Below are 26,461 nucleotides of genomic sequence, written 5' to 3'. Positions count from 1 at the left end.
ACTCTTATTCTACAGTCTATAAAATATTACAAATAAAGAAAAACCATGGAATGAGTAGGTGTTTCCAAACTTTTGACTGGTACTGTACATCATTGGTCAAAACACTTGCAGTAGTCACCCCTATGCAGTTTGTAGGTTCCCCTCACAAAATAGGTTAAATTAACTGTTATATAAAAAGTGAATGGCAAGAGTCTGTTTTGACATGAAAGTACTCAGAATATGTGACACATTTTGCAAAGGACAATGCAAAGGACAATGAACTGAAGCTGGTTTGACTACTACTACCACCCAAAACAATAAGGAGGACAGATTTAGCTTATTTTCAGAATTTGTATTTATTTCGAGTTAATTGTTGGTCTATGTTTTTTATTTTTACAAACATTCTGCCAGCAGGAGAAGTCTACATTTCGTCTGCGTCCCACTTTTGACCAAGAATCGAGTTGGTCGAAAGTAGTGCACGATATAGGGAATAGGGTGCCATTTCAGAGACAACCTACATTTCTAGAAAGCTTATCATTCATAAGAAGCACTGCTCATTATTTACAATCAAGCCCACTTTGAAATAATCCAAAATATTCCCTAAAAGCCAAAATTATCATTAGCCAATGGTGATCAATATGATTATCAGACAAGTGAATTACTGCATTCTCGCTCCTTCTCCTACACACACACGCACGCACACACGCATGCACGCACACACTGCAGAAGTTAAACATTGGAAAAACAATCAATGCACAAACGTATTAATCAAGAAGCAAGTGATAAAGGTGGCTGAAGCCGAAGCAGTATCATTCAGTTCTTAATTACAGTATTGCCTCATGTTCATGTTATCCACCTAACTAAATCTACTGTCTACTCAATTACAACAGTATTTAGTCCAGAGAAATCACTTTGGTTGGGGTTGTGATGGAGTGAGTGGGAAGATTTCACTAACAGTCAGGACTTTTTACCATTGGAGATACACAGACATAGACGTGTGAAAAGTGTTAGTACACAGTGAAGGGGAACCTGTTATATGAAGTATCAAAAAACATAGATCCGTCAAATTCAAATCTGGACCTCAAAGCCAGTTCCACCAGGGACACCAGGTAGGTGCAATTAATTATCAGGTAGAACGGAAACCAGCAGATGCCCGGGACCTTGTAGGGTAAGATTTGAGTACCCCTGACCTAGATGAACACCCAGACATAACATGACTGAGAAAGAGTGTTTCTAAACTATATCTGTTCTTGCATATATATATAAACATATATACTGTAAATATATACAGTATATATACAGTATAGTGTGGTTAATAGTGCAAGTGTCAGAGATATGAGACATTACATAATTGCTGTGTGTGTAATTTGACAGCTACTACTTAAGCAATTTAGTATTTCTGACAAAATAAAATGTGCAAACCCCCAAAATAATGCAGTAAAGTTAGACATTTGCATATTGGTTGCAATAAAAACTATTTTTCTCATACAAATGAAATACAAAACAACACAATCTCTGAGGTTACTAACTTTTTGCTCCGGCCAAGTAAATAGCTTACAATTAACTTTACATTCTATGTCCAATCAATCACCTCAGATGATTGATGCGCGTTTTAAAGGCAATGTTACCGCATTTGCGGAGATCGCATTCAAGGTAAACGCGGCAGATGTTGTCACAATTGGAAATTACCTTTAAATGTCAAGCGCGCTACGCCGTGGTTTCGGATTGAATCTGGCCTAGTTATTCAGATTAGTGACACGGGGTTGGATGGTGACCCTCCTGACTGGAGTCTGGTCTGCCATCCGATTGGCCACAAGCTCCTGTAACTGCAGCGCCCCTCCGCCAATAAAACAGAAAGCCGGGCAAACGGGGCCGGAGCAATCGACAGGCCCTTCCCACAGTGGACGGAGCGAGTGGGCATCGTAGAAAGTGACGCGACCCTTCTCGAAGTCAAGGCACACCCCGAGCCTGGGAGGCAGGGGGTAGGTGAGGCCCGTAGGCGAGGAGGCGGGGATGTTCCCGTTGGAGATGGTAGGGCTGCGGCGAGGGCTGGTGCCATTGGCGGGGCAACCATGGTTGTTATGATGGTTGGGACCGTGGGGCAGGAAGATCTTGCCCATCCCCATGGTGAGGAAGGAGAAGGGGGGAGGGGAGTCCAGGGAATCCTCCGCCCCACTGTCATGACCACTGTCTGGGTCATAGCTAGAGAGAGAGAGAGAGAGAGAGAGAGAGAGAGAGAGAGATGAGTCATACATACACAACTAGGGCCTGTATTCATAAAGCATCTCAGAGTAGGAAGGCTGATCTTCATGTCCACCTGTCCATGTAATTCTATTCATTATGCTGTAGGCATAAACTGATGAAGGCAAAACTGATCCTAGACCAGCACTCCTACTTTGAGATGTTTTTTGAATACAAGCCCTGATGTAGGTCAGTCTCTCCTCAACATATTTTCCCATTGACTACTTCCTGTACTCCATGCACTTTACAGCCTTAACCTCCAGCACCACTCACCGGGGACTGGCCATGTCTTGGGGAAGATGAAACCACTCCTGTAGTTTGGCCTCTAGGCCCACCCCCACCTGCGGAACAGATAGAGGCACTGAAAAGGCGCAGCAGCATTCAACGGGGTCTAAAATGATTGGCACCCTTGATAAAGATTAGCAAAAAAGACAGTATAAAATAATAATACAAATACTGAGCTATATTGTATGCTCCAGAATATTTTTAAATTACATTATTTTATACTAATACAATTGCTCAGAGAAATAGATTTTGTTTAACAAGAAATATATATTTTTCTCCGTTTAAATTGTTGTTTTTGTCATCATTATTTTGGTGTGTGTGATAAAACAGCTCTATTTTCATTTAATCTGACCATAGCACCGGTTCCAATCAAAGTGCCAATGCCGTTTAGGCAACTCCAGGCATTTACATTTGTTGGATGACGTAAAAATAGAGATCTTTGGCCATGCATACCAGTGGTGGGTTTGTCGTCGAAAAATAAGTAACGCATAATCAGAAAAGAACCCCATATCTACTGTAAAATATGGTGGAGGATCTTTGATGTTATGGGGTTATTTTGCTTCCACTGGTCCTGGGGCCCTTGTTAAGGTCAACGGCATCATGAACTTTACCAAGTACCTTGACATTTTAGGAAAAAAACTGGTTGCTTCTGCCATGAGGCTGAAACTTGGCTGCAAGTAGATCTTCCAGAAAGACAATAACCCCAAGCACACATCGATATCCACAACTGGTACATTTCCACAAACTCAACATTTTTCAATGGCCATATCTTCGGACTTGAACCCCATTGAAAACCTGTGGTTTGAATTGAATAGGGCAGTCCATAAGCACAGACGAAGTATATCAAGAATCCTGTACGGAGGTATGGTTTAGAATCCCTCACAGTGTGTTCTCCAATCTCATAAAATATTTTTTGAAAAATAACTTGCATGGTGAGTTATTGAAAGGTATTGAAAATGGGGTGCCAATAATTTTGACCCCTGTCTTTTTGAGAAAAATACGAGTTGTTAACTATAACTTTTTCTCTGAGCAATAATAATATCATACAATATGATTATTTTCACATTTGTTTTGCGTACAATATAGCCCAGTATTTTGTATTATTAATTTTTTGCTCATCTTTATCAAGGGTGCCAATAATTTCCGACGAGTACATTATTACCCAAGAGGTCAACATGCAAAAACACATATGATCACACATTCATTTTCATACACATTTTTGTATATAGCCTACAAAACCATACAAAATACACCACGCCATCTACAGTACAGTAAGGGCCAATCCCAAATTGCTCTTTAACTTCACTAGGGTAGGGGCATTATTTTCACCTCCGGATGAAAAGTGTGCCCAAAGTAAACCGCCTGCTACTCAGGCCCAGAAACTAGGATAGAAAACACTAAAGTTTCCAAAACTGTTCAAATAATGTCTGTGAGTATAACAGAACTGATTTGGCAGGCAAAAACCTGAGAAAAATTCATCCGTGAAGTGGGATTTTTTATGTTTGCAGTTTTCTATTGAATGCCATTACAGTATCCATTGACTTAGGACTCAAATTGCACTTCCTATGGCTTCCACTAGATGTCAACAGTCTTTAGAAATTGTTTCAGGCTTGTATTCTGACAAATGAGGGAGTAAGACCACTCTGAATGAGTGGACACTGCAGTGTCCCAGAGCTTTTTCATGCATGTGACCGAGACCACGCCTTTCTTGTTGACCTTTAATATTGACGACGTTATTGTCCGGTTGAAATATTATCGATTATTTAGGCTAAAAACAACCTGAGAATTTATTATAAACATTGTTTGACATGTTTCTACGAACTTTACGGATACTATTTGGATTTTTCATCTGCCTGTTGTGACTGCATTTGAGCCTGTGGATTACTGAACAAAACGCGCAAACAAAACGGAGGTTTTTGGATATAAAGAGGGACTTTATCGAACAAAACAAACATTTATTGAGTAAATGGGAGTCTTGTTAGTGCAACCATATGAAGATCATCAAAGGTAAGTTATTAATTGTATTGCTCTTCCTGACTTGTGTAACTCCTCTACTTGGCTGGTAACTGTTTGTAATGATTTGTCTGCTGGGCGCTGTTCTCAGATAATCGCATGGTATGCTTTCGCCGTAAAGCCTTCTTGTAATCTGACACCGTGGTTGCTCTGCAATTTCTCTGCAATTTCACTGGATGTTGGCCAGGTGGGATGCTACCATCCCACGTCCCCTAGTGAGGTTAAGCCCTATGCAGTAGCGGAGATCTGAGAGGATTTGATTGGCATAAGAAATATGGGTAAACGTCCACCTAGCCTATCAGAGGGCAAGGTGGAGTTATTACCAAATGGATTTCACCTGTCAAATCTTCTCAGTTCTCTACAGGTGAATAGGGCACGGGGCTTTCTGGGACGATATGGGATTGGGCAAAACTCTCTTCCCAGCCATTCCACTTGCCTTGACCAGATAGGAGCCGGGCTCCACTGAGCATGCCCAGTAGTGCCTGCCCTGGGTGATGGCCACGTCGCCCACCAGCAGGTCTGCAGTCAGGTGACAGGAAGTGAGCGCTAGGTCGGCGGCCTGCAGCAGGGACAGACCGGGGACGCTCCGGGCGCAGCGCTGCTCCTTACTCACCACCAGCCGGTCGGCATGGAGACCCCAGCGAGAGTCCAGGTAAAAATTTAACACTGAGAGAGGAAGGCAGGGGAGGAGAGTGCGATGGAGGGAGGCAGGAGGAGAGGGAGATGGAGGGAGAGGGAGGGAGGGTGGAAGGAGGAGTGCATTTTTAGGAAAGAGAGAAGCGGGAAGGGGAGGGTTTTGATGGGATGGAGTAAAGAAGTGAAATAGGAGAGAGGTAGAAGATAAGGGTACAGAGGAGGTAAATACAGGGATAGACTTAGACTTAGAATCAGGGCAAGGAAAGAACTAAGAGCGTTAAGAGAGGAGGAGAGGTATGGACAACATGCAAGTCCTCTGGAATGAGGAGAGGAGACAAGGACTAATAGAAAGGGAGTCAAACTGTCCATCAACAAACTGGAAACGGATAGAAAACATTCAAAGCCAAAGGTCAATCAAAAGAGGGGATGCATCTTTCCTAAACTGGGATCATTTTGGGGATTAATATTCCTGAGGGAAATATCACAGGATAGAATACTTTACCAGGGGAGACAAGGGATACATTGACCACTCAGGACTTCTCAGACCCATTAGCATGGATCTCAACCAACCAAACTGATTTGTCAAGCCTCAGGTCTTAACAAACAGCAAACCTCATCAACACACTCTGAGATTTCATTATGGGAGAGAGGGAAAAAGAGGGTGGCTGGGAGAACAAGAGATGCATGGTATACATGTAAAAGAGGTAGAGATACAGTGCCTTGCGAAAGTATTCGGCCCCCTTGAACTTTGCGACCTTTTGCCACATTTCAGGCTTCAAACATAAAGATATAAAACTGTATTTTTTTGTGAAGAATCAACAACAAGTGGGACACAATCATGAAGTGGAACGACATTTATTGGATATTTCAAACTTTTTTAACAAATCAAAAACTGAAAAATTGGGCGTGCAAAATTATTCAGCCCCTTTACTTTCAGTGCAGCAAACTCTCTCCAGAAGTTCAGTGAGGATCTCTGAATGATCCAATGTTGACCTAAATGACTAATGATGATAAATACAATCCACCTGTGTGTAATCAAGTCTCCGTATAAATGCACCTGCATTGTGATAGTCTCAGAGGTCCGTTAAAAGCGCAGAGAGCATCATGAAGAACAAGGAACACACCAGGCAGGTCCGAGATACTGTTGTGAAGATACAAAAAGATTTCCCAAGCTTTAAACATCCCAAGGAGCACTGTGCAAGCAATAATATTGAAATGGAAGGAGTATCAGACCACTGCAAATCTACCAAGACCTGACCTCTACCAAGAACTTTCAGCTCATACAAGGAGAAGACTGATCAGAGATGCAGCCAAGAGGCCCATGATCACTCTGGATGAACTGCAGAGATCTACAGCTGAGGTGGGAGACTCTGTCCATAGGACAACAATCAGTCGTATATTGCACAAATCTGGCCTTTATGGAAGAGTGGCAAGAAGAAAGCCATTTCTTAAAGATATCCATAAAAAGTGTCGTTTAAAGTTTGCCACAAGCCACCTGGGAGACACACCAAACATGTGGAAGAAGGTGCTCTGGTCAGATGAAACCAAAATTGAACTTTTTGGCAACAATGCAAAACGTTATGTTTGGCGTAAAAGCAACACAGCTGAACACACCATCCCCACTGTCAAACATGGTGGTGGCAGCATCATGGTTTGGGCCTGCTTTTCTTCAGCAGGGACAGGGAAGATGGTTAAAATTGATGGGAAGATGGATGGAGCCAAATACAGGACCATTCTGGAAGAAAACCTGATGGAGTCTGCAAAAGACCTGAGACTGGGACGGAGATTTGTCTTCCAACAAGACAATGATCCAAAACATAAAGCAAAATCTACAATGGAATGGTTCAAAAATAAACATATCCAGGTGTTAGAATGGCCAAGTCAAAGTCCAGACCTGAATCCAATCGAGAATCTGTGGAAAGAACTGAAAACTGATGTTCACAAATGCTCTCCATCCAACCTCACTGAGCTCGAGCTGTTTTGAAAGGAGGAATGGGAAAAAAATGTCAGTCTCTCGATGTGCAAAACTGATAGAGACATACCCCAAGCGACTTACAGCTGTAATCGCAGCAAAAGGTGGCGCTACAAAGTATTAACTTAAGGGGGCTGAATAATTTTGCACGCCCAATTTTTCAGTTTTTGATTTGTTCAAAAAGTTTGAAATATCCAATAAATGTCGTTCCACTTCATGATTGTGTCCCACTTGTTGTTGATTCTTCACAAAAAAATACAGTTTTATATCTTTATGTTTGAAGCCTGAAATGTGGCAAAAGGTCGCAAAGTTCAAGGGGGCCGAATACTTTCGCAAGGCACTGTATGTGCAAAGCAACAAGAGGAAAAATGAGAAAGGGTGTAGATGCTCACACTAACAGGCAGAGGTAGAAATGTGGATTGGGAGATTGGATCTAAGAGCGGAATGAGTGAGATGAGGAGAGATATGTGAAGACAAAGTGTAAAGAGGAAAGAAGCTAGGTTGGATAGAGAGATGGGATGGGTAAAGAGAGGGATGGGAGGAGAGATGGATGGTATGGGCAGAAAGAAGTATGGGAATGGGCAGAAAAAGAGAGACATTTGTCATTAAGATGATCTCCATGGATACTGTTCTGATGCATACCAGCTATACCAAGACTTATAATGAGGCCAAGTGTGTGTGTTCGTGTGTGTGTGTGCGCGTGTGTGTGTGTGTGTGTATAGTGTGTGTGCGCCTTTAGAACAGTGTATAGACCTCACCTGGTGCTGGCGGGGTGTGTAGGTACACCTCCTCACTGTACTCCCCGAAGCCGGCCTTGTTGCAGCCTCTCACCCTCAACACATACACACTGTCCATCTCCAACCTGTCAATCACAGCACTGGTCCCGCCCACTTCCTCCAGCCGCTGCCAGCCCCAGCGGGCCGCAGCCAATCGTCCTTGGATACCACCTCTGGCCCCGCCTCCTGGCACCACCCCACGGCGACGAAACTCAACAGAGAAGTGCCAGGCGGGAGCGGATTCCTGAGGCAGCCGCCAACACAGAAAAAGCTGGTCATAGGCCAGGGTCTTTTGGGTGTCAATTACAGGGGCCAGAGGGGCTGATGGGAGAAAACATTACAGCTGTCAGTCAGATGTTAGATTCACAAACATACAATTCTCTCTGGCTTGATTATACTGTATATGCAATACTACCAGATGTTCATTACAGTTTGTAGGGAAGCCTAGTGGTTAGAGCGTTGGACTAGAAACCGGAAGATTGCAAGTTCAAACCCCCGAGCTGACAAGGTACAAATCTGTCATTCTGCCCCTGAACAGTCAGTTAACCCCCTGTTCCTAGGCCGTCATTGAAAAAAAGAATTTGTTCTTAACCGACTTGCCTAGCTAAATAAAGGTAAAATAAATAAATAAACAGTTTGTAAACAAATCAAATCAAACTTTATTTGTCACATGCACCCGAATACGTAGACCTTACCGTGAAATACATAGTTGAAGACGCAGTATTATGACATAATTAAAGGTAGACTCAGCGAGATGACGTTGCCTTAACCCTCTCTGGCTGACTCTATCCTCCTTCACCTTCATATCCCCCTCCGTTATCCTCCACTCTCTCTCTGGCTGACTCTATCCTCCTTCACCTTCATATCCCCCCCTGTTATCCTCCTCTCTCTCTGGCTGACTCCATCCCTCCATGCCCCCCTAGACCCCACCTTCATCTTCCTCTCCTCTCTCTCTGGCTGACTATCCCTCTATGCCTCCCCAGCCACCTCCTCTTATCCTCTCTCTTGTGGACTCTATCCCGCTACCCTTCCCTAGCCCCAGGTCCCCTCCTTTATCTTTTTCTCCTCCTCTGTCTCACCCTGGATGAACTGCAGGTCTGTGAGGAGTTTGAGCTCTTTGGAGACATCCAGCTGGAAGTGTCTGAAGGAGGGATCAGCGGCCAGAGAGAAACACTGCAGCCCCTCGATGGACGTGGATAACCTTGGAGAGAGCGTGGAGGGGGGGAGATGGAGAGAGGGGAGGGAGAGAGAAAGGGAGATACATTTAGATGAATTGTTTGGGAGTAGACGAGACATACAACAAGTTGGGGGAGGGAGTCAATTTTATCATTAGGGTAATACACACAGAGATAGGCAGTATTTCTGTAACATGTACACTACCAGTCAAAAGTTTTAGAACACCTACTCATTCAAGGGTTTTTCTTTATTTCTACTATTTTCTACATTGTAGAAGAGTTTGCAAATCTGTCATCAAGGCAAAGGGTGGCTATTGGAAGAATGTCAAATATGAAACATATTTTGACTTGTTTAATACTCAGAACACCAAACAAAAACAACAAACGGCATCACAACCGTCACGTTCTGCCGGCTTCACAGAGCTAACAAAAAACAGGATCCCACAACATAGGTGGGAAAACAGGCTACCTAAGTTTGATTCCCAATCAGAGACAACGATAGACAGCTGCCTCTGATTGGGAACCACACTCGGCCAAAACAAAAGAAATACAAAACATAGAATGCCCACCCCACATCACACCCTGACCTCACCAAATAGAGAAATAAAACGTCTCTCTGAGGTCAGGGTGTGACAAGTACATATGCAGAGGGTTAGGCAAATTAACGTAGCAGGTTAGGAGAATTAGGCTAAGCTGTATCCCATCAAGACATGATCCCCAAAAAAGGCCAATAATAATACCCAGTGTGCTTTGCAGTTCATTTTTGGAATGTTCATTTTCACATACAGTGACTTATTTCACATTTTGTTGTGTTACAGCCTGAATTCAAAATAGATTAAATAAAACATTTTCTCACCCAGCTACACACAATACCCCATAACGACAAAATGAAAACATGTTCACATTTTTGGGGGCAAATTTATTGAAAATTAAATACAGAAATATTAAATGTACATAAGTATTCACACCCCTGAATCACTTTTGGCAGTGATTACAGCAGTGAATCTTTATGGGTAAGTCTCTAAGAGCTTTGCACACCTGGATTGTACAATATTTGACCATTATTCTTTTTTACATTCTTTAAGCTCTGTCAAGTTGATTGTTGACCATTGTTAGACAGCCATTTCCAAGTCTTGCGATAGATTCTCAAACCGATTTTAGTCAAAACTGTAACTCGGCCACTCAGAAACATTCAGTGTCATCTTGGTAAGCAACTCAGTGTAGATTTGGCCTTGTGTTTCAGGTTATTGTCCTGAATAATGGTGAATTTGTCTTCCAGTGCCTGTAGGAAAGCAGACTGAACCAGGTTTTCTTCTTGGATTTTGCTTGTGTGTACCTCTATTCTATTTATTTTCTATCCTAAAAACCTCCCTAGTCCTTGCAGATTACAAGCATACCATAACATGATGCAGTCACCACCATTCTTCAAAAAATATGAAGAGTGGTACTCAGTTATGTGTTGTTGGATTTGCCCCAACGCTTTGTATTCAGGACAAAAAGTAAATTTCTTTGCCACATTTTTTGCAGTATTATTTAAGTGCCTTGTTGCAAACAGGATGCATGTTTTTGTATTTTTATTCTGTACAGGCTTCCTTCTTTTCAGTCTGGAGTAAATACAATGTTGTTGATCCGTCCTAAGTTTTCTCATATCACAACCATTAAACTCTGTAACTCTTTTAATATCACCTTTGGCCTCATGGTAAAATCCCTGAGCAGTTTCCTTCCTCTTTGGCAACTGAGATAGGAAGGACGCCTCTATCTTTGTAGTGACTGGGTTTATTGATACACCATCCAAAGTCTAATTAACAACTTCACCATGCTCAAAGGGATATTCAGCATCTGCTTTTTTAAACTTTTTTTTTTTTACACATCTAGCAATCAGTCTCCTTCTTTGCGAAGCTTTGAAAAACCTCCCTGGTCTTTGTGGTTGAATCAGTGTTTGAAATTCACTACTCGATTGAGGGTCCTTACAGGTTTGAAACTAACTGTATGTTTGGGGTACAGAGATGGGGGTAGTTATTAAAAAATCAGGTTAACCACTATTATTGAACATGGAATGAGTCCATGCAACTTATTATGCAAATTGTTAAGCACAATTTTACTTCTGAACTTATTTAGGCTTTCCAAAACATAGGGGTTGAATACTTATTGACTGAAGACATTTCAGCTTTTCATTTTTTATGAATTTCTAAAAACATAATTCCACTGTGAAATCATGGGGTATTTGTGTGTAGATCGGAAGGGACTGTACATGTTTCATGCCACGGATCCATTGTCAGTCAGACAAACTATCATTGGAAACAGTGAACACCGGTTGGAGCACAACTAAACTCAGCAAAAAAACAAACATTCCTTTGTCAGGAGCCTGTCTTTCAAAGATAATTCATAAAAATCCAAATAACTTCACAGATCTACATTGTAAAGGGTTTCAACACTGTTTCCCATGCCTGTTCAATGAACCATAAACAATTAATGAACATGCACCTGTGGAACAGTTGTTAAGACACTAACAGCTTTTCAATTAAGGTCACAGTTATGAAAAGTTAGGACACTAAAGAGGTCTTTCTACTGACTCTGAAAAACACCAAAAGAAAGATGCCAAGGGTCCCTGCTCATCTGCGTGTGTCACACCGGGACCTGAGTATTCTTTGTTTTCTTTATATATTTTGGTTAGGTCAGGGTGTGACATGGGGTTTTGTAGGTTTATGGGGTTGTTTATCATCTAGGTGTTTATGTGTGTCTATGGTTGCCTAGATTGGTTCTCAATTAGAGACAGCTGTTTATCGTTGTCTCTGATTGGGAACCATATTTAGGCAGCCATCTTCTTTGGGTATTTCGTGGTTATTGTCGATGTCTAGTTGCCTGAACGTTTGTAGTATAGCTTCACGTTCATTTTGATATTTTGTTTGTTTGTTTGTTTAGTGTACTTCGTGTTTGTTTTCATCTATCATTAAAAGGGTGTATTCACATCACGCTGCTCTTTGGTCTCCTCACTAGGACGTTCGTGACAGCGTGAACGTGCCTTAGGCATGCTGCAAGGGGGCATGAGGACTGCAGATGTGGCCAAGGCAATGAATTGCAATGTCTGTACTGTGAGACGCCTAAGACAGCGCTACAGGGTGAGGCTGAGAGAGGCTGGACTGAGGGCTTGTAGGTCTTCACCAGACATCACCGGCAACAACGTCGCTGGGCCAGACAGGACTGGCAAAAAGTGCTCTTCACTGACGAGTCGCGGATTTGTTTCACCAGCGGTGATGATCGGATTCGCGTTTATCGTCGAAGGAATGAGTGTTACACTGAGGCCTGTACTCTGGAGCGGGATCGATTTGGAGTTGGAGGAACCATTATGGTCTGGCGCGGTGTGTCACAGCATCATCGGACTGAGCTTGTTGTCATCGCAGGCAATCTCAACGCTGTGCGTTACAGGGAAGACATCCTCCTCCCTCATGTGGTGCCCTTCTTGCAGGCTCATCCTGACATGACCCTCCAGCATGACAATGCCACCAGCCGTACTGCTTGTTCTATGCGTGATTTCCTGCAAGACAGGAATGTCAGTGTTCTGCCATGGCCAGCGAAGAGCCCAGATCTCAATCTCATTGAGCACGTCTCGGACCTGTTGGATTGGAGGGTGAGGACTAGGGCCAATCCCACCAGAAATGTCTGTGAACTTGCAGGTGCCTTGGTGGAAGAGTGGGGTAACATCTCATAGCAAGAACTGGCAAATCTGGTGCAGTCCATGAGGAGGAGATGCACTGCAGTACTTAATGCAGCTGGTGGCCACACCAGATACTGACTGTTACTTTTGATATTGACCCCTCTTTTGTTCAGGTACACATTATTCCATTTCTGTTAGTCACATGTATGTGGAACTTGTTAAGTGTATGTCTCAGGTGTTGAACCTTGTTATGTTCATACAAATATTTACACATGTTAAGTTTGCTGAAAATATATACGCAGTTGACAGTGAGAGGACGTTTCTTTTTTTGCTGAGTTTAACAAAGAACAACATCACTAAAACCACGCCATGTTATTTTGATCTAACAGGTATGTATAATGGTTCCCTCTTGTGTCCATTTGTTATTTTTCTGGTGATGTGGGATGAGCAACGAAAACACACAGAAAAAGGAAAGAAGCATAGACAATAGACATTGATAGAAGGAGTGGGAGTAGAAATGGAACAATAACAACAGAGAAACAAACAAACAAAGGAACAGAAAAATTAACAAACAACAAAACTAGGGAGTTAAAGAGTCCTGGGTATGCGTCCCTAATAGCACACTATTCCCTACAGTGCTTTTGACCAGAACCCTATGTGGAATAGGGTGTTATTTGTATAACAATAAGGTGCTATTGTTTAAGTTGCCACGCTGTCTGCTGTCCAGCCAGTCAGACCTATTGTGTGTACCTGCTGTGTGTCTGGCGCGCTGCCTGGACGAAGCAGGGCGGGTCCGTCTCCTTCAGCAGCTCCTGGGACAACGCCATGAGGCCTGCATGCTCCAGCAGGCTCCGCCTCTCCGCCACCTGGCCCGCCAACGCCTCACCCCGCTTCTGTCTCGCCCTCTCCAGAGCCTCGGTCAATGAGGCGTGGCGCTCGGCGAGGAGGGCAGTCAGGTCCCTCACGCTCTGGGACAGCTGCTCCCGTGCCGCTACGCTGTTGGCCTGGGGACAGACAGCAACACACAGGGAGGTTAGGACCATAGAGATATACTGTATATGAATCTATATTATTCTAGAGTTGTGTTCTATTTCATTCTGTGATTAACACAGTCAGACAGCAACACACAGAGAGGTTAGGTGGACCACAGAGATTATGTATTACACAGCAACACACAAGTTAGGACCATAGAGCAAGATATTTTATATACAGAATACAGTAGCATATGATGTTTACTTACTGTGGTAAACAGTGTTGTCCATCGTGGTGTGGTCAGTAGGATCAATGATCCTAATTTGCCTAAATATTCTGAAATAACTTGAAATGGCCATGGTCTAATTGACTCAACAACCAAAAACACATGTCGAAGTTAAACTTTCTTCACAAACCAGAAAATCTATAGTTATTGCTGGTTCTTTATCAAAGTTAGCTGCTTTGTAGTATACTCCTCTGGTGGGGTATTTCTGGAGCTCTGCAGACTGCAGTATTATTTAGTCACCTCTGTCTGAGTGATAGCACTCTCCAGCTGTGTGATCTGGCCCAGCACCGTCTCTTGGTTGGCCAGAACGTAGTTCATCTCCTTGGTAATCTTGTCCTGACAAATAAACAGTGACAACAAACAAAGAGTTTAACACCCAGACCAGACTTAAATCCTAATGCACAACAGTAGCTCTGTATTGCACTACATTTTAACTGTACTCATCTCTTACACACTGGATGATCTAAACACACAGTTCAATGGCTACTCTTACCCCTTTCCTGTCATGCACTGTACTACTAGACTAACCACCAACCATTGAGGGCCAATCTCCATTGCATGTGATATCCACTAATGCCACTGAGTATAACAACTATTGCCATTTAGCAGATACTTTTATGCAAAGCAGCTAAAAGGTATTACATACATTATTCAGTATATTGTACAGTATAAGGCCAATGCAGGAACCATGCTATAACCAATTAAGCTATTGCACCCAGATGCCCACCTTGAGAGTCTGGTAGGCCTGGGCGACTGGTGCCACTTTGTGCCCGGCGTGTACGCGGCGCAGCTTGCAGAGCGGGCACAGCAACCGCTGGCACGTCCTACAGTAGAAGTGCAGACGCTCCTGGTCATGCTCAGGACACGACAGAACCTTGAGGAGTAGAGGCAAGAGGGATGAGAGAGAGGAGAGAAGAGAGGGATGAGAGAGGACAGAGAGGGATGAGAGAGAGGCAGGCCTCACCTTGGGCCTGAAGTTGAGGGTGGGCTGGACGTGTTCGTGCTGGGCGCGCGGTGTCCCCCAGGGGTGGTAGAGCTTGAAACACTCGTTACAGAAGCTGGCTCGGCAGTCGGCGCAGCCCTTAGTGGCCTCCAGGGACTGGGGAGGCTTGCAGAACTGACACATCACAGCCACACTGCCTAGGCTCACTGTGTGTCTGTATCTGAGAGGAGGAGGGGAGAGAGGGAGTGGGGAGGGAGGAGAGGGGAATGATTAAAGGGAGGAGGATAGGGGAGAGAAAGAGAGAGCATTGGGCGAATTAGGGCTGGATCGAAGTGGAAAGGGGGTGAGTGAAGGTGAAAAGAAGTGGGAAAAAAGAGAGACAAAAAAGAATACGGTGGAAGGAGAAAACGGTGCCAAGACAGAGAGAGAGTGGATGGGTAAGACATGGTGATAAATATCATAAAGAGATTACTGTACAGGGGGGAAATAAGTTGCTTGCAGTTACACTGCAGTAGTCCAGTGGAAGTGTAGTGTATGTCCTGCTGCAGGTTGCAGGAGCTCTGCTAGCTTCCTCTCTAGCGCAGCTTCACGCTGATTAACAAGAGTCAGCACTTGGCACCCTATTCCCACTATGTAGTGCACTACTTTTGACCAGGGTCCGCGCTACTTTTTAGCAGGGTGCCATTTGGGACGCAGAACTTGGACACGCTCTCTCACTCACTATTTAAGGGGCTAAAGCTGCTACTAAGTGAAATGTTACACTATAGCCTACCCTGCAGCATAGAGGCATGTAACAACCGACCACCACACAGTGTGAATGCTGTTTTTATAGGTATCTTTGTCTGAGTGTGTTTGTGCACGTGCATGTGTGTGTGCGCGTGTGTGTGTGTGTCAGGGGCAGCAGGTATCCTAGCGGTTAAGAGGTTAGGCCAATAACCGAAAGGTCGCTGGTTCAAATCCCCGACTAGGTGAAAAAACTGTCAAGGTGCGCTTGAGCAAGGCACGTAACCCTAACTGCTCCTGTAAGTCGCTCTGGATAAGAGTGTCTGCTAAATGACTCAAATGTGAGATCTGAACCTCTTGGGAAACAAAAATCTTAAACAGAAATTCCTTCCTGATGGTGACACTGATTTTGCAGGCAGGGAGGGCTACATCCTCCCTTACAGAAGAACCACGATTTCACGGAAAATTCAGAATTTCGGAACACCAAATGTGATCATGTGTTTTGCATGTTATCACATTAACTTCAGATAAGATCACATGGGATCACGTGAAATTCTCGATTTTTCACGTAAGGGGTCACAAGACCATGAACCGACACCTCCCCTCCATATGATTGTGCATACGCGTAAGTGTGTATAAGTGTGTGTGTGTTACCTCTCTACAATGCGCTCCAAGGTGAGGTTACGCAGGCAGTCAGCCAGACCCTTCTCTCCCAGCTCTACCTCCCTCCCACAGGGCGGGCATGGAAATAACATTGCATGGGGTGGTTCCTTACGCCGTCGCCCCGGCGACAGATAGGTACCAAATCCTGGATACAGGGTGGGAGAGGGGATGGGTAAAGGGTGGAGGAGAATAGAGTAAAAACAAGAATCAGAGTAGGATGTGTATTCCCATCGCATCCCCAGACTAGTCCTATTGGTCGTCACATTCGACATTGAATCTAAAGACACACACACTCTCTCTCATGTGCACACACTCACACACAAACATTACCTGAACGTAGCACGCGGTCAATGGGTCGATGGTCGGCCTTGCTGGGCATGGGCCTGCGTGCCTGGTGGGGAGAGCGGGTGTTGGGGGTGGAGGCAGGAGAGTTGGGCTCGGGCGGCAACTCCGGAGGAGGGTAGCCATTTTGAACCAGGACCTCGGAGGCACACATCAGACAGACGCTGTGCTGACACGGCAGGACCACAGGCTGCTTGACGATCTCCTTACACACCGGGCAATGCAGCTCGCGCTCCATGCTCTTCATGTTAGACTAGGGAGGAGGGAGATGGAGAGAGTCAATGAATCACACAGGTACAGCAGATAGACAGAGCTAAGGCTGTCCCATGTCGCTCAGTTGGCAGAGCATGGCGCTTGCAAGGTCAGGGTTGTGGGCCACTACTGTACGTCGCTCTGGTTAGAGTGTTTGCTAAATGACCTAAATGTAATATAAATGGGGAGTCTCTACTACATTGATATTCAAGGGAATTACTGTAATTAATTGAACTAAAATGAACCCACCAAGACAACAACAAAAAAGGAGGGTGTCCAGGGATTAATTTTTAATACATTTTTTGAAAAGAGACCGAAGTATGTACGGGACAGAAACAGAGGAATGACATGAAGAAAATTTAAGAGAGTTATAGAAATAAAACAAATAGCTGCACCACCAACTACAATAAACCGCAGCACTCAAGATCCATAAACATGCAAGTCACGAGAACACAGAGCACAGGAGATGAGCTCGGTAACTGAGTGAGATACAGAGAGGCTGAGAGGTCGAAGGAGGAGAGATAGGCTGACATCCCAAATTACACCCTAGTCCCTATATAGTGCACTAACTTTGACCAGAGCCTTATGGCCTTGGTAAAAAAGAATGCACTATATAGGGCCATCGAACTGAACTATGGGCCTCGAAACCAATTCCACCGCATTTTTTCATTGTTCCCCTATAATCAGGGACTGATTTAGACCGGGACACCAGGTGAGTGTAATTAATTATCAGGTAGAACAGAAAACCAGGAGGTTCCGGACTTCGTAGGGTAAGAGTTGAATACCCCTGATTTAGATAATAGAGTGCCATTTGGGATGCAGCCGTAGCGTGAGAGAGGGCAGAGATTTCTCTAGCTAAGTGTTAACGTGACATTATGACAGTGGGCTTTATAAATAGCTGTCCTCAATGGGCTGTCAAAACAGTGTGAGACGCGTTAAATATCAATAAGGAAGGAGGACCAGACATTTTGTAATTCCTGCACACGCCTGATCCGGAGTGTGTGTGTGTCTGTGAGTTTCTGAGTTTGTGTGTGTGTGTGTGTGTGTGTGTGTGTGTGTGTGTGTGTGTGTGTGTGTGACCCCTGGTCCCGATGAGTTCATTCCACACACCTCTGCTGTATAGACAAGTGCTCCCTGCTGTCACACACACCATACCTGGGTGTATTCATAAAGTTTCCTGCAGAAGTGCTGATCTAGAATCAGTTGAGCCTTTTCGAGCATAATGAATAAGATCTATATAGACAGTGGGACCTGATCCAAGACCAGCACTCCTACTCTGAGACGTTTTATGAATACAGACCTAGATCGGAAGGATGAATGGAGGAAATGCATTTGTAATGCTGAAGATAGCGTGTCCCTTAGAGCTAGACAGTGGGCACTGATAGGTCCAAGACTAGGTGTGTTGCTTCTGTGGTTGCCCTTGACAGAGGTCTGAGACATAAAGCTTTGGCTAAAACAGCTAGCGGCTAGATTCTAGCTGTTTAACTTTTTAGATCATAATGAGTAAGATTACATGGACAGGGGGGACCTGATCCTAGATCAGCATTCCTACTCTGAGTGAAGGAAATTAATGAATTAATGAGTGAATGAGTGAGTGAATGAATGAAGGAAATCCCCCTGTAAACTGTAGCAGCGAAGGTGCTATCCAGAACCTAAAAGGGTTCTTCGGCTGTCCCCATAGGAGAACCCTTTGAATAACCATTTTTGGTTGCAGGTAGAACCCTTTTCTACAGAGGGGTTCAACATTAAACCTAAAAGGGTTCTCCTATGGGGACAGCCAAAGAACCCTTTTGGAACCCTTTTTTTATGAGAGTGTAACTGCTGCAGGAATGCATTAACATTGATAGCACACACACACACACACACACACACACACACACACACGCACACACACACACACACACACACACACTGCCACAATTTAATCAGACAGATTACATTGAAAACTACTTAACCTAATATCCATTATATTGATTGCAGAGGGGAGAGGGGAGAGGAAGAGGATAACAACCTCCCTTTGAATTTTCTAAACTAACCACATCCACTTGAATTACATTATTTGCATTTGATTATATGATTTAAGCAACAATATAAACTGGGTGGTTCAAGCCCTGAATGCTGATTGGCTGACAGCTGTGGTATATCAGACCATATACCACTGGTATGACAAAACATTTATTTTTACTGCTCTAATTACATTGATAACCAGTTTATAATAGTAAAAAGGCACCTCAGGGTTTTGTGGTATATGTGCAATATACCACAGCTAAGGTCTGTATCCAGGCACTCTGCATTGTGTCGTGCTTAAGAACAGCACTTACAGTGAGGGAAAAAAGTATTTGATCCCCTGCTGATTTTGTACGTTTTCCCACTGACAAAGAAATGATCCGTCTATAATTTTAATGGTAGATTTATTTGAACAGTGAGAAAAAAATAAAAATAAATTAAAAACGCATGTTAAAAATGTTATAAATTGATTTGCATTTTAATGAGGGAAATAACTATTTGAGACCCTCTCAATCAGAAAGATTTCTGGCTCCCAGGTGTCTTTCATACAGGTAACGAGCTGAGATTAGGAGCACACTCTTAAAGGGAGTGCTCCTAATCTCAGTTTGTTACCTGTATAAAAGACACCTGTCCACAGAAGCAATCAATCAATCAGATTCCAAACTCTCCACCATGGCCAAGACCAAAGAGCTCTCCAAGGATGTCAGGGGCAAGATTGTAGACCTACACAAGACTGGAATGGGCTTCAAGACCATCGCCAAGCAGCTTGGTGAGAAGGTGACAACAGTTGGTGCGATTATTCGCAAATGGAAGAAACACAAAAGAACTGTCAATCTCCCTCGGCCTGGGGCTCCATGCAAGTCTAGAGTCATAGTCACCAAGAAAACAATTGGTAACACACTACGCCGTGAAGGACTGAAATCCTGCAGTGCCCGCAAGGTCCCCCTGCTCAAGAAAGCACATATACATGTCCGTCTGAAGTTTGCCAATGAACATCTGAATGATTCAGAGGACAACTGGGTGAAAGTGTTGTGGTCAGATGAGACCTAAATGGAGCTCTTTGGCATCAACTCAACTCGCCGTGTTTGGAGGAGGAGGAATGCTGCCTATGGGAGGAGGAATGCTGCCTATGACCCCAAGAAACCATCCCCACCGTCAAACATGGCGGTGGAAACATTATCCTTTGGGGCTGTTTTTCTGCTAAGGGGACAGGACAACTTCACCGCATCAAAGGGACGATGGACGGGGCCATGTACCGTCAAATCTCGGGTGAGAACCTTCACTCAGCCAGGGCATTGAAAATGGGTCGTAGATGGGTATTCCAGGATGACAATGACCCAAAACACACGGCCAAGGCAACAAAGGAGTGGCTCAAGAAAAAGGTGGCCTAGCCAGTCTCCAGACCTTAATCCCATAGAAAATCTGTGGAGGGAGCTGAAGGGTCGAGTTGCCAAACGTCAGCCTCAACCTTAATGACTTGGAGAAGATCTACAAAGAGGAGTGGGACAAAATCCCTCCTGAGATGTGTGCAAACCTGGTGGCCAACTACAAGAAACGTCTGACCTCTGTGATTGCCAACAAGGGTTTTGCCACCAAGTACTAAGTCATGTTTTGCAGAAGGGTCAAATACTTATTTCCCTCATTATTAAAATGCAAATAAACGTATAACATTTTTGACACGCATTTTTATGGATTTTTTTTGTTTGTTATTCTGTCTCTCACTGTTCAAATAAACCTACCATTAAAATTATAGACTGATAATTTCTTTGTCAGTGGGCAAATGTACAAAATCAGCAGGGGATCAAATACTTTTTTCCCTCACTGTAGCTGTGGTATATTGATAATATACTACACTTCCTTGTGCCTTATTGCTTAAATATAGCACAGCCTAAATCAATTGATACATTTCCCACATTACAGTTTTTTTCAATCACTTTGGAAAAAAATTCAGATATAAGTGGTACATTTTCAAAATTTTAAGTAAAAAACTCTTAACCGATAACACTTGTAATGCCCCCTATCTTATGTTCAGAAACTTTGACTGTGCATTCATTGGGGTTTCACACATTTTTCACCCCTGAGCCATTCATGAAAAATCTAAGTTTTCCGTGAAATACCATGTGCACATTTGGCTCAGTCACCAATACATCAGATAATGATAGGCTCACCATTTAGTCATTTTAACTACCATTTAATCCAATCGCATTTTCCATACAGTACTTGACTATAAATTGACATGAACCATTTCGTTTTTTGTATCCAATGGCGGGTTGTGAGGACGTTGAGAAATATGTCAGTGTTACCGTTTTATTATCCATATACAGTACATACATAGGACAAATCATCAGAAATAGGGGCATTTTAAAGCAGTTTGCTAAAAACGTAGCATAGTGTTTTCTGCCCCATGCAAGATTGTACAAGATCATGTTTTCTACGTGACTTGTCAACTGATGCGGTACCACCTATCTATCTGCTTGACAAAATGGATTTGCTTACAGTGCATCAATGAAATTCAGATAGCGAGTGGAATATATTGCTATATACAACCCAGATCTTTCAGCAGTGCATTGTACACTACACTCTTAGGGGGAAAAAAGGTGCTATCCAGAACCTTAAAGGGTTCTTCGGCTGTCCCCATAGGAGAACCATTTGAAGAACCCTTTTTGGTTCTTCGGTTTGCACGACCGAAGAATTTCTGCACAAACTGTCAGAAACCGTCCCAAGGAAGCTCATTTGCGTGCTCATCGTCCTCACAAGGGTCTTAACCTGACTGCAGTTTGGTGTCATAACAGACTTGTGGGCAGATGCTCGCCTTCGATGACCACTGGCAAGCTGGAGAAGTGTGCATTTCACAGATGAATCCCGGTTTAAACTATGCCAGGTAGATTGCCGGGCAGTATGGTGCAGTGTGGGCGAGTGGTTTCAACGTTGTGAACAGAGTGCCCCATGGTGGTAGTGGGGTTATGGTATGGGCAGGCATAAGCTACGGACAACGAACACAATTGCATTTTATCGATTGGCAATTTTTATGCAGAGAGATACCTTGAAGAAATCCTGAGGCCCATTGTCTTGTCATTCATCACCTCATGTTTCAGCATGATAATGCATGGCCCAGTCAGTGTCTCAAGGATCTGTACACAATTCCTGGAAGCTGAAAATGTCCCAGTTCTTCCATGGCCTGCATATTCACCAGACATGTCACCCATTGAGAATGTTTGGGATGCTCTGGATCAATGTGTACGACAGTGTGTTCCAGCTCCTGCCAATACCCAGCAACTTCACACAGCCAGTGAAGAGTAGTGGGACAATATTCCACAGGTCACAATCAACAGCCTGACCAACTCTATGCGAAGGAGATGTGTCGCGCTGCATGAGGCAAATGGTGGTCACCAGATACTGATTGGTTTTCTGATCCACACCCTTACCTTTTTTTTTAAAGGTATCCATGACAACATATGCATATCTGTATTCTCAGTCATGTGAAATCCATAGATTAGCGCCTAATGAATTTATTTCAATTGACTGATTTCCTTGTATGTAAGTTAAATATTTTTAATTGTTGCATGTTGTGTTTATTTTTTTGTTCAGTGTACAGTATATACGTTAACTATACACTACTTTTGGTCCAGCAGTTAACAGTTTTGAGCAGTTTGATTAAATGATAGTTAATTGTATTGTTAACAAATGACAAGAACATCATATCAAAAGTAGGCTTATTGCATTTTGAAAAGCAGATACTTCGATTGAATATGTATCCAACTTGAAAGAGTGATTTGATGCAATTAACAAGTGACTGTGAATTCATTTATTGTACTCAGTCAATTTAAAATGTGCTTAGAGTTTTGAAACATGAGCCATTTTCGTTTGGATTTTTGTGCTTACAGTTGTGAAAATGTACCACATAGCCAGCCTACTTGTTGAAATTGCACCAAAGCGATTTTTTGGGGGTATTATATGAAGCAATACCAAACAATCCACACACACATCACATCATAAAAAACATGCAGACCTGAAAGATCATTTATAATTTACCAGCAGGACATGGTTAGAGATCCTGTCTCGCTGTCATTCACCAATGTCAAATCCGTCCTGTCCTTTCTTGTTCTGTTCAAAACAGCCGGCGACTAAATTAGTAATAGGCTAGACAGGCTATGCTACACTGGCTACAATCTATTGACGCCCACAAATTAGTTTTCCAAATAGGAAAATTGATTTGCAATGCGATGTCTGTCTGTCACCGGTTTGATTTCCAGAACACGCGTTGTGCTACAGCGTATTTCTTACCTTCAACTGGAATCGAGGCGCCATGATATGAAGGTTTCTTCCATAGTAATCTGAGCGACGCACCCAGAGGGGATAGTAGAAACTGAAAGCCGGGGGTATTTCTGCCCCGCCACAAGGTGTGGCATGGGAGAGTTGTGAGATGCAAATATTTAAGGACTCCCTTTTCATTCCTGTTAATATAGTGCGTAAAAAATAGTTATTTTCAGTCTTTCATTGTTCTTATTTTTCAAAACTAGGTTAGCCCATTGCGCTGTGCAATATTCGGTACCCTAGTTTTTTTTTTTATCTCCCCCTCTGCTGCGCAAGACCGCGCCGCTTTCCTGCATCCCGTCTCCATGGTAACGAGCATCCGTGGTCCATGCGCATCCCCGGAGCATGCACAAAACGCGTAGCATTTTAGTTGCACGGCTCCTTTATTTGTTTCCAGTGTCTAATGTTGCATTTGAGTAGGCATATGGTCTACATTTCTTTAGCATTTTTGTTGTCCACCCCAAAAATATATATACATGATAGAGCACCTTATAGCCTAGTTCTCAAAAATGTTGCCCAAAAAGGGTAACGCCTATAAAAGGCCTATAAGTGGTTCAAATGCATTTGGTAGGCATCCACATATTTGCAGGTGAATTCAATGGAAATTGGAATATTGCCTAATGGGAATAGTATGGTAAATGATAGTGTTATTTAAAACATAAATATATGTTTCCTTTTGGTCTAGGTTGAAGAATAGTTAGGCCATCATAACGAATTCATGACCACATTCAAGGTAGAGGAATGGGGTGGAAGGGGAATAGATTTTCTAGAAAACAGTGTATAGACAGGCCTATATCACCTAAAAATAAGATACCAATGTGTTACATTGAGCCGTGTTAAATGTTAGAAATTATGTCGTAGAGGGGTCCGACAGATGCATATGGGGGCGAATCATACACCTGAAAATAAATGGTGATCTATTTCTGGTAGCCAAGGCTTTAGGCTACTGCCTGCATCATTAGCCTATAAAATGTAATAGGCTATTAGTAGACTACAACGGGGAAACAACAAACCATGTAAACATATACAAATCACTGACATGACCAGATACATACATGTTACTCACACTAATACGAACCAGAGCGTCCATCATTGAAGAAGTGAGCGTTCAATCCGATTGTGCCTCCTTCGATGAATTAGACATGATAGGCCTACCGTTATCATAACAATAACAACAGGTGTCATGAAGGCAAAAACGGCAAAATAGATATTCATAACTCCTGGATCAATATAGCGTATTTAGCCATAATAAACATTTGCGCATTATTGGAAATGGACGCATGCGCATGAGCCTACAACCTCCAAAAAAACCTTAACAAAATAAAAAATGAAGCCAAATGGAAGAGAGAAATGGAATTTGTAACCAAATGAAATGAAAGCGAACATGAAAATACACACACCATTCCAAATCCTGCCAGATTATGTGCTTGGTAGGCTACTCCCCACCTTGTCGTCTCTCAACCTTCATTTACCGAATCACATCAGCCTCGGAAATTCTGCCACGATTCAGTTTTTCTGTCTCTGTCGGGGTGAGGACTACAGTAGTCGGAGCATGCGTAATAAACCCGGCCTGTTACTAAAAAGAGTGACCTTAATTTATTTATTTGTTTTACTAAAAAAATTGCTACAGCTTTATAAACAGAATTTTAAAAAGTACACTAGAGTCTATAGCACAGGCGGGATTGCAAATGTTCATGAACGTGTGCAAAACAAACCACTTTCCAAACGTGGATCTTTGGTTCGGGATTTTGCCCATTTATTAGCAGCAAAGATAAAACATATCACGGTAAATACTTAGGCCTACACATAGCCTACACACAATGTTTACTATCTCACATGCTATGCTATGTTTAGCAGCATTCTTGAGATCTTAATATAATAATATAATCTAACATTATACGCCATTTATAGCAGAGGCTTTTATCCAAAGCGATTTAGTCATGCGCGCCTACATTTTACAACGGGTGATCACAGGAATCAAACCCACTATCCTGTTGTCGAAAGCGCCATGCACTACCAACTGAGCTACTTTCTGACAATGAATCCATGTGGGTGCATGTATTTGATGATCAGTCTCATAATTATTGCCGAGTTATTCAACCCTTTGTGTCTGTGCGGGCGTGCGTGCATGCGTGTGGACACAGGGAGGAGGGCATTTACCCATTTACCCAATGAGATATGAGACATTAGTGTGACATGTAGGCCTAATGCAATACACTGTAGAAAGCAGATGGAGGCAGGCAGGTTTTTTCACGAAATGCAAACACATTTTCCCTTCCAAGACGCAGTTGCACATGCAGGCAAGGGATACAATCAGGGTAAAGTACTCCATGAAGTTCAGAGCGCCGTCGCCGTCCTGGTCCAGCATCGTCATCAGGTCATCCCCTTCAGGACCACCCTTCTGCTCATGACAACGTAATACAAGATCACAAGGAAGACGCAATACATTAGGATTTCAGTCTTTTGTTGTCAATCGCACTGAATGGCTGACACTTCGCACATGTCAAGAGAACGTGAAGGGGGGGGGGGGGGGGGGTTGGATCACAAGGAAGACAATACATTAGGATATCTATACTTTGCTGTCATTAGTAGGGGGGGGGGGGGGGGGATTGGATCACAAGGAAGACAATACATTAGGATATCTATACTTTGCTGTCATTAGTAGGGGGGGGGGGGAGATTGGATCACAAGGAAGACAATACATTAGGATATCTATACTTTGCTGTCATTAGTAGGCTACTAAATGAATGAGAATCCATGCATTATAATCAGTCAATCTCAATTCAACTTTATTTCATGTAAATGTTTTATTAAAATCACAACACATAACAATAAAAAAATAGCATTTGCTAGTTTGTGAAGGACTAGTTTCCCAGACACAGATTAAGCCTAGTACTGGACTTTAAAACTGGCACGACCGTTTGCGATATTACAACAAAAAACGTTACTGCAAACAATTTGTACTTTTCACACGGATATCCTTGCACGCGCTATAGAACAGCACAATACGTAATGCATTTCCTTTTTATCACATTGCACGACGCTCCTCACCAATGCATTGTCAACAAAGCAAAAAAAATAACAACAGCGGTTGGGCCGGCCTTGTCCTCACTGCGGCTCCCATCTTCACAAAAAAAGGCATGCTCAATTGATAATCTTAATTGAAAGTGCTTTTTAGTTCAGGACTATAGGCTTAATCTGTGTCCGGAAAACTGGCCCGAGGTCTT

At 43.1% G+C, this 26,461-nt stretch overlaps 1 protein-coding gene across 7 annotated transcripts; it reads right to left on the bottom strand.

Annotated features, from left to right (window-relative positions):
* Positions 1-316: 316 nt before the first annotated feature.
* Positions 317-24,821, bottom strand: LOC110488482 (tripartite motif-containing protein 46). Of its 7 annotated transcripts, XM_036971258.2 has the most exons (13): positions 24,635-24,821; positions 24,301-24,385; positions 16,650-16,914; positions 16,311-16,464; positions 14,955-15,153; positions 14,718-14,864; positions 14,231-14,326; positions 13,483-13,736; positions 8,982-9,103; positions 7,885-8,223; positions 4,955-5,184; positions 2,494-2,561; positions 317-2,181 (listed from the first exon to the last, which is right to left on the bottom strand). In XM_036971258.2, the coding sequence occupies exons 2-13, from the start codon at positions 24,325-24,327 to the stop codon at positions 1,716-1,718; spliced, it is 2,367 nt and encodes a 788-aa protein (XP_036827153.1). In that variant the 5' UTR covers positions 24,328-24,385; positions 24,635-24,821; the 3' UTR covers positions 317-1,715. The 7 variants fall into 7 exon arrangements, with proteins under 7 accessions (XP_036827153.1, XP_036827155.1, XP_036827154.1 ...); XM_036971260.2 differs by lacking the exon at positions 24,301-24,385 and having other exon boundaries at positions 24,635-24,782; XM_036971259.2 differs by lacking the exon at positions 24,635-24,821 and having other exon boundaries at positions 24,301-24,424.
* Between the last annotated feature and the right edge of the window lie 1,640 nt (positions 24,822-26,461).

The sequence above is a fragment of the Oncorhynchus mykiss genome, chromosome 30 (assembly GCF_057628025.1).
Source record: "Oncorhynchus mykiss isolate SJ-2025 chromosome 30, ASM5762802v1, whole genome shotgun sequence".
NCBI lineage: Eukaryota > Metazoa > Chordata > Actinopteri > Salmoniformes > Salmonidae > Oncorhynchus > Oncorhynchus mykiss.
This window is presented reverse-complemented; position numbering and strand designations above follow the sequence as displayed.